The 8,981-nt window shown below is 37.7% G+C and overlaps 1 protein-coding gene across 7 annotated transcripts; it reads right to left on the bottom strand.

The window, feature by feature from the left end:
* Positions 1–916: 916 nt before the first annotated feature.
* On the bottom strand, positions 917–7,782 carry LOC107869180 (two-component response regulator-like APRR2). 7 transcript variants are annotated; one of them, XM_047394391.1, is made up of 13 exons: positions 7,162–7,462; positions 6,991–7,039; positions 6,639–6,848; positions 5,451–5,530; positions 5,238–5,304; positions 4,986–5,032; positions 4,819–4,896; positions 4,091–4,723; positions 3,307–3,447; positions 2,738–3,013; positions 2,556–2,624; positions 2,352–2,426; positions 917–1,348 (listed from the first exon to the last, which is right to left on the bottom strand). In XM_047394391.1, the coding sequence occupies exons 3-13, from the start codon at positions 6,766–6,768 to the stop codon at positions 1,181–1,183; spliced, it is 1,764 nt and encodes a 587-aa protein (XP_047250347.1). In that variant the 5' UTR covers positions 6,769–6,848; positions 6,991–7,039; positions 7,162–7,462; the 3' UTR covers positions 917–1,180. The 7 variants fall into 7 exon arrangements, with proteins under 7 accessions (XP_047250347.1, XP_016571225.2, XP_047250341.1 ...); XM_016715739.2 differs by lacking the exons at positions 6,991–7,039; positions 7,162–7,462 and adding an exon at positions 7,553–7,782; XM_047394385.1 differs by lacking the exons at positions 6,991–7,039; positions 7,162–7,462 and adding an exon at positions 7,475–7,723.
* Positions 7,783–8,981: the final 1,199 nt, after the last annotated feature.

Genomic DNA, 8,981 nt, shown 5'->3' with positions numbered 1-8,981 from the left:
AGTGGACAAAACTGTTCAGAGATGTGACAGTTGTACCAGGGCAAGGTATGCAAGGGACCTGGTCCTCCATTATCAGCTAGCCATCATCAAAATATATATATAAGAGAACTAGCTACATCATACAATTTCGTTCTACAGAATCATAAGCTTTACAAATCTCACGTAGGTATCACAAAGGACCATATGCTAAAGGGTGAAAGGAATTGTTATGATGAATTGCTCCATCAAATAACAAATTCCGAGCTAGAACCAGCCTATGCTGACTACTATCAGTAGATAAAAGAAAACCAAAAGTTGACAAATTGGTCCTATATCCCATTTCCCTTGCAAATTAATCTGAAGAAAAAATTGTTGATTAATGATGAAAGTAGTTCATTTGCAATTATTGTAGAGTGGTTGAATGAGCACTAGTATAGGTTAGTCCTCTACGTTTCTTTTGGGGGCACAGTTAGATTCCCAGCGAACAAGCTCACTGACGGGGTGGGCGTCGCGACTAACTATCTTGGACCATTTGGCTGGCTGTTGGAGGATTCATGACTCATTGTGGTTGGAATTTGGTAGTACTCGAGGTCCCACTGCTGACATGCATGGCCAGCATTAGCGGAGCAATCCTACAGCGAGAAGCTTGTGGGTTGGGAATCAAAGTGGGGTCTAAGAAATGTAACGTGAAAGGTTGTGAGATATTGAGCCCTATAATAGGAAGCTAAAAGATTAAAGAAGCAATAAAGCGATTGATGAGTGGTGGTTCAAAGGTAAGTGAGAAGATTAGGGAGAAACCACTGGTTATGAATTTGACAGAACTCAGTAGCTTAGGCTACAAACCTACAACCCTTATTTGCATTGAAAATTTGACTTAATATGTATAAATAATCTATTTAAAACTCAGTAAATAAAAAGAATTGTAATTCACAATCCATAAAAAGAATTCGCCTCTGGTATAACCAAGTACCTGAGCAATTATGGTTTATTCATTATTTTCTAAAGCAATCAACAAAACATACTCATCAGCCCAAACCTCCAAAATTGGGCTAGAAAAAAAGGGGGAAACCATATTTTGAGTCCATTATTTACAACAACCCAATTTCGGCCTTCGAACCGAGGCTCGACACGTGGCTCACTATGTGCCAATCAGTTATTCATTTTTTGTGGGACCCAGAAAAAAATTAGAATGAGTGTCATCTCATCTCCAACATCGAGAGCCATTGATTCGTGGAGGGACGGTTGAGATTCCTTGTCTAGAAAGCTCGTCGAGTACACCCTCCATGGAAGGAGGTTTTAAGCCCAAAGGAAGTGGTAACCATGGTTTGGTTATTGCCTCCTTTACTACTTTATCAATCACCTCCTCTGCCTGCAACACAACCAACAACCAAAAACTTAAACAAATAAAAAATTTTATACTATCAAGTTACTAGGAGATCAATACTAGCTATAGTGTACCGGGGGGTGGGGGTCGATAATCTAGTTATGATAAAATGGACCTTAGGCCTAATCAAACCTCAAAAGCTAGCATGGTAAGGGTTGTCCAAGACACTATAACCCCTTCTTAAACCAATGTGACAACTAATTATACATACTAGTCAAATAATATATTCTCTTTTTACCCGGTGATTGTATGTAATTTAGCCACTCATGAGATTGCACTGAGTACGTTAGTAGTGGTGTTGTATTGCATGTAATTTAGATCCATTTTGGAGATGATTGGTCAAGTTTAACCCAGTGCCTCCCCTTTATTACACATATGTAGTTTTGGCACGATTATCGAATGAATTCTAGGGCTAAGGGTGTGTTTGGTATGAAGGAAAATGTTTTCCACGAACAATGTTTTCGTGGAAAATATTTTCTAGGAAAATGAGTGAGTTTCTTACTTAGAAACGTACTTTCTTATGTTCGGTTCTTACTTATTTTCTAGTGTTCGGCACGTAAACAAAAAAACATTGTCCTTAAAGTATTTGTATATAATCTAGAGAATATTATGGACGGTGGGCATGGAGCTACGAGGGTAGGGGTGAAGATGAAGTGTGTTGGAGTATTGGGAGGAATGAGAACACAATCAATGTGGAATGCCACAGGTGGAACTTGTTTTCCTTACTTCCACTAGAAATGTCATTTTTCTCATTTTTCAAGCAACTTATTTTTCTAGAGAAAATATTTTTCAAAACTTTTGACCAGTGGAACATCGAAAAATTGAAAAACATTTTCCTTCACTTAATACAACATAAGCCATAAAACATTTACGTTGTGTTTTTCCTTTGTAGCTCCAAAAGGGAAAACGAAACTGGAATATGAATAATCTCCTAGTGCATTTATGTATAAAGAAGTTTGTCGGTCTGAAATAGGATCTACAATCTTACCGGGTGAACATCGAATGACTTCTCTAGCATGCTATATCTGTTATGCATTCCGTGAGACTGGTACATTCCAGCATTCTGCATCATCCAACCGATGTGCCATTAAGAACTCAACCCAAGAGTGCATTCACATGAAATATCTCAAGAACGTTGTCATACTGAACATAAAAATATCTAACGGGGGTGATATATTGCCAATGAACTCACCTGGGGATATGGTGGATACGATCCAAACGATGGTGGCATGACAGGGGAGCCCCATGTATCAGCAAGCAGCTGCATTATTACAAAACATAAGTTTTTAGGTGTGGTATTTCCTAGACCTAAAATATCCTGTGAAATATGTTGACATAGGCATGCAATGTGGTCCAAGGGAAAAAAAGGTTTACCCCTGGATGAGGCTTCCAGTGCCAAGTCTCTGCAGGCTGCCATCCCGGATAGTAAGGTGAACCCCACACTTGTAAACCATTCGGATAACTAGCCGGTGGTACCCAAGCAGGATAACATTGACCAGCTGGGGCGACATGATTAGAATGATATGGTGGGAATGTCATGACAGGTTTATGAGGATAGTAATTCCTTTGTACTGAATCTCTAGGTTGCGGATGGGGCCATCTCCTTTCCACTTCCCTTGGCAAAATTTGCCTCCGATGCATTCTGTATTTCTGCTTGGAAATTGAAAGGTGATACTATTGTTAAACGGAAAAATATTATCAACATCCAACTTTTTTGTAGCACAACTGCTATACTACATCCCCTCCAAGGATATGGAAATATCAAATGAATATTTATCTAACTTGAGGTGCCAACAGGCTGAAAATGGTCAAGATTTAGTACTATCGCGTTTTCCCCAATGTTAGAACATTTATATTAAGACATCTTTCAGCCAAATTGCTTCCGACGCTGCCAAACATAGCAAACATATTCATTAAGATATGAAAGAGCAGAACTCACAAACCTGGAGATGGCTAGCTATGTTATGTCTCGTTAAGCCCTCCACTTTCATCACGTCTAGTATTCGAGAAGGAATGGCTTGATCTATACCGAGTTGCTCTACTGCTTGAACAAACTTTTTGTGTAGTTCAGGTGTCCAATCTACCTGAATCCAAAGGAAATACCAAACTTATCCCCCTGAAACACGCAATTCAAACTTCGAAGAATGCAGAATTGTTTCACCGCTGCTCAGTCAACTACATTTAAGGCTGAAATCCCCAACACAACTCTAGCTAAATTCCTATACTGATTACCATATTATAGATTCATACACCGTTTGAGAAGTTCAAACTTCGAGATAACAAAATGAGCCTCGCATTCATCTTAAAGGTGCTTTAAGCAGAATCTTGAAAGATCCACTGTAATTGATAAATCATAGACGAAATGGAACTTGAAAAGGATGTTCTATGATAGCCATGAAGTTCTCTAAGAACTTAACAGTTCATAAGGCTAAATTCGTTAATGCAAGAGGAGAAAGATACACGCATGCCACATGTAATATCTTCATCTCATCCCCTTTTATAGAAAGAAGAGATAAATAACAAAAGACCGTATGACTGATGAGCAAGAGAAGCAATCATGAAACATGTTTTAAGAATGCATGCGAAAGTTATGCAACATTCTTATACCTTCGGAACCAGTAGACAAAACATAATGGCATTCTTGGACAATAATATTACAGAACGTTGAGTGCGTAGTTACTTCATTATTGTTCTATGAGAACCAAAGTATCATTTCTTCCATCTTACCTTCACCTTTTTCTTATTGGATTTAGTCCCACTTGAGCTATGGGGACCAGAAGCTTTACTAGGTTCAGCAGAATGACTAATGCTATTGTCAGGGCAGTCTTTACTTTGTGAAGAGGTAGTAGCAATATCAGCCTCCGTCTTTTGATGAGGAGATGAGCCATCACTATTGTCAGCGCAGTCATTAATTTGTGAAAAGGTAGCAATATCAGCCTCCATAGTTTGATGAGGAGATGAACCATTCTCCTCTTTCAAAATTATATCTTGTTGTTGCCCAGGAGGACTTATTTGGACAGTATTCTCAGCAAGTGAATTGTTATAAGTAGTTTCGACGGATTTAGTGTCACCATCATGCTCCCCATTGTCTTGGTCAGTTGAGAAGATAGTATGATCATGGCAGTCACTATCATCCACTGACCGCACTCCTTGTTTCAATTGAGGGGTTGAGGGAGCAGGGTATTTATCACAGCCCGATGACTGTTCGGTATTGTTGTCCGCAACTGCAATGAGAGGTTCTGTTCCATTTGAACTTTTGTCATCTGGTTCACCCTTTTCTGGTTGTAGCTGTAGCATCGAAAGAAGAGATTCTTTTACCGGCTCAAGTGGTCCGGACACATCCTTTCTAGTATTGAATGCCTGTTGCAACCAATAAGATCAGGATTTCCTTTTCATATAATAAGCATACTGATTTGAAAGAACTAAGCTGATTGTGTGAAGTTTGGATTACAAACCTTGTGAACTACATGCTGCCATATATTTTTGAGTTTGTCATCTGATAATGGTTTCTGAAGGAACTCAACTGCACCAAGCTGCAAAATATCAAAGCATTGAACATCTTTCACACATAATTACCAGAAACAGTTAGCATCAAATGAAAATTTGAGCCCCAAGAGTTCACCGCAATACACTTCATCATTGTGCTGAGAGAATGAATATTTGATGTCACTGCACGAAGTAAACAAAGCTCCCTTAGATATGTTATAGCGTTTAAACATTTGAAGACAAGCAAAATATTCCAAGTTCAGTGGTCTACGTGATAGTTGGAAGACTTAAGATTCTAGCACTTCTAACTCTGCCAATACTATCATATCTGCTGAAACTAAGTCAACTTGCAATACGCCACTTATTTTTTCGTATATATAGCACTCACTTATAGTTGGTAGATTTTTGGCACTTTCAAGAAATTGGAGGACCCCATCATTATCGCCTGCACTTACCTGTGTCAATTGATAGACAAATTCATCAACAGTTAGAATAACATTCTGGCCTGTCTTCATATTTTGTTGATCAATATATTTTGTTGATCAATAGTCTTACCATAAAGGTGAATATGGAAAGTTTCAAGTAAAAATGTAACTACTACCTCCACAATGGCAACATGAAAGCCCTCGGATTTGCTAGAGATTGCAGACAAAGCTTCACTCTCATTGCAGAACGTGTAGACTGCAATTACATGGTGGGTTTATAGCATATGAATATAATAATGACCTTTCAGGAAGATCCGCGAAATGAAACAAATTCAAGAACAATTTTGTGGAAAAAAAACAAGCTAAGGACTGAGCAAAATGTCATCCTAATCATAAAATAAGTTGTTGCTTCAAAGAAACTATATTCCGCTAGTCACATTACTTCAAAGGTTAAAGAAAGAATGAAAAACAAATTTGATAACTACGGTAATTCAGAGCATTCAACAGTGAATCATTCAATATCTGCTAATGTGAAGCAACTAATTAACCCAAATTTTGAAACATCATAAATAGATATTCCCTCAGTTTCAATTTATTTGTTTTAGCTTATCTTTAGTTTAAGACCACAAGATTCAGACTCATTTACTTTCTTAAACTTCGTGTCAAGTCAAAGCAGCGCGGATCCAGGATTTGAAGGTTGTGGGTGCTCAATTCCTTTACGAAAAAAAAGTGTTGCTACCAGGAATCGAATCCACATCACTTGAGGGGTCATTGGTTGCTCAAGCACCCGGCATGGACCATGTAGGTCCGCCCCTGAGTCAAGGCCAGACAAACAAATTGAAACCGAGGGAGTATAAACTTGCAAGAACCATAAAGGGAAGTTCAAATTCTATCTTGTTAGAGGACCTCTGCAGCATTCCAGGAAAAGGTAGAAGTATGAATCCTGAACCACTTAAATGTTTTGTCTTAAAATAGAAAAGATGAATCAGAATACTCTATTTTCCCTAAGTAATAAATGTAAAGGAACTTCTATATAAGGAGAAATCAACAAAGAAACAGACCAAGAAATGCACAACTAACTTGCAAAACAGAAAGTGACTAAACCAAAAAATTTTGTACCAAAAGGGATGAGGGCAGCCCCGTGCACCAAAACTCCCGATATGCATAGGAAAGTGTCGAACTACATGAGTTTATTGTACGCAGTCTTACCTTGCATTTCAGCAAGAGGCTGTTTCTGACCTCCTAGTCACATTGCAGCAACTTTACAGGCAACACCAAAAGGAATGAGCAAAACCAAAAGAAAAAAAAAAAACATAAACACCGGGTGCGAGTAAGTATTTTTAGACTGGGTTACAACTACTTACCTATATAGTCCATTTTCTCAAGCCTTGATTTCATCTCAGCAGCAGAGTTGCTATCTTCATCAAGGAGGAGGACTTTAAGCCCCTTTGGGAAATCTTTCCAACCCAATAATTCATCCTCAATGCAAATCATTTCTAAAAAGGCATCCTTTTTAGGTCAGCCAAATTAGTGCCTCCAAAAACAGTCACTTAATCAGTCATTACCAATTGAATCTGCACATCCAAAAAGGAATTCCCCTCAGATTTACATTAAAAATTCAACCTTTAGCAAAATCCCTCTTAAACCTTACAGTAAATATCACTCATAATAATAGTACATGTCTCAAAATAAACAAAAAAAATCAACCCCACCCACCCCCCACTCCTTCTGACACACTTTTTCAAGCTTGAATCTTCAACATCATCTAACAAAAAAGGAAAGAGACAAAGACTATTTTCAGCTTTAAATAAGAACCAACATAAAACAGAAAAAACCCATGTAATAGATCTTTTTTAGGGGAAAACAAAAAAGTAAACAAAAGCTCACACTATACGAGGGGTATGAGAAGGGATGGGTCTACTGAACTCAACCTTAACTTGCATTACTGCAAGAGGTTGAGCTCGTGACCTCCTACTCACGTGATAACAACTTTAGCGGTTACTCTAGCTCCCCTTCCATGTGAGAGATCTTCAACATATTATAATAAAGAAGACCAAAAAAACCCCACTGTGAATATACAAATGCATCACAATTCAAACTTGACCAAGAAAATGAAGAGAGACAAATTAAATGGAGAAAAAGCACAAGAAGGTTCTTTAACTTTGTTCTCCTTAATGCATGAAAATGTAAAGACTCATACTTTATACAATGCATGTAAACATAAGCAGCAAATTTAATTATAAACAAGTACTCTATTACATTATATTATATTATATACCCTGTGTTTTTGGGGAAATGAAGAAGACTTCAGCTCATTTGTTCTCCTTTTTTTTTTTTTTTTTTTTTGGTCTTTCTTATAAGGGGTCGTTTCTTGATTAGTGAATTTAGCTGGGGAGAAAGAAACAAGAGAAAAGGGAGGGGGCCAGATGGGTTGGGTGGGGAGTTTGGAGACAAGTGGAAGTGAGAGAGAGGGGAAGAAGACTTAAACTCCCTATTCAGATTACTTCATTCTTAACTAAAAATCTCGAATTCGAACTTTGCATATGGAGAAAATTTTATTGGGAGTGCTATTTCTAAAATGAGTCCTGTAATGTGCGATTCGAATTAAGCGAGACTCCAATGCAGATACCAAACACCAGTGGGAAACTTAAAAAAAAACTATGCATCAGCTGCTTATTTGATATGAATAGGTATATTTTAAATCTAGAATAAAATCTTAATATCGTTAAGAATTACTTTTGTGTGAGTAATTTTTGTTGGGTTCATAGAATATGAAAGAAGTGTAAATGAAAAATGGAAAGTAAAATAGTGGAGGGAAGGCGACACTAAAATGGAAAGTGTACTCCCACATTAGAAAGTTTACTCTTTCTCTCACATTGGTGGAAGAAGAGAACTTGAAAGTGTTTATAATTAAGAACACTTACTTCACATGGTGAGTGAGGCAAGAAATAAGAGATGTCTCGCGCCGTCGTTGTCGTCGCTCGCTCGGCTCAAATTCGGATCCGTCAAATGATTGATGAGATCTATCTTTTTGGACAAAATTTATTTGAGATCCGAACATACCAAAGAAAAAAAATGCAGGAAAATTTTTCTGATACTCCATTTATATAATATGCATGCAGTAACAGTTGCAATGTTTCGAACAGAATTGATGCTTCAGTTGCACTGTTTCAAGTGAACTGATGCACTGCTTCATGAACTGATGCATGCTTCAGAAGGATGCAATCCTTCAACGAAGTAACACACTGTTTCACGAAATGAGATGACTGTTCAGGAAAAGATGCACTCTTTGATGAACATATATGAATTTTCAGAAAGAGGTGCAACCTTTAAAGTGAACTATTGCCTCTTTTCGGAAGAGGCATGTTGTGGCTATATAAACCTGTTTTTATTCACAGGTTTAGATACAAAAATTACAGAATAAAAACACTTTTCTTGCCTTAAAAATATTTTGTGGATAATTCAAAACGTTCAGTGAGTTCGAAGATATTCCAGTTGTTTGAGGTACCGCTACAGTTGGTTTGTTTGGTCATTTTATCCTGGGAGGAAAATTCCGCAACCTCGGGTATACTGACGGAAATTATTTCCTTAAGGAAAGTCCGTGAATTCGGGGGACTTGGCAATTTCTGTTTCATCTTTATTTCTGAAGATAAAATACACCTCTTATAAAGATCACTTTGATCTTGAGTCGAGGATATTTTCTGTAC

Source organism: Capsicum annuum, chromosome 1 (assembly GCF_002878395.1).
Source record: "Capsicum annuum cultivar UCD-10X-F1 chromosome 1, UCD10Xv1.1, whole genome shotgun sequence".
NCBI lineage: Eukaryota > Viridiplantae > Streptophyta > Magnoliopsida > Solanales > Solanaceae > Capsicum > Capsicum annuum.
The sequence above is the reverse complement of the archived record's forward strand: the minus strand, read 5'-3'. Positions and strand labels throughout refer to the sequence as shown.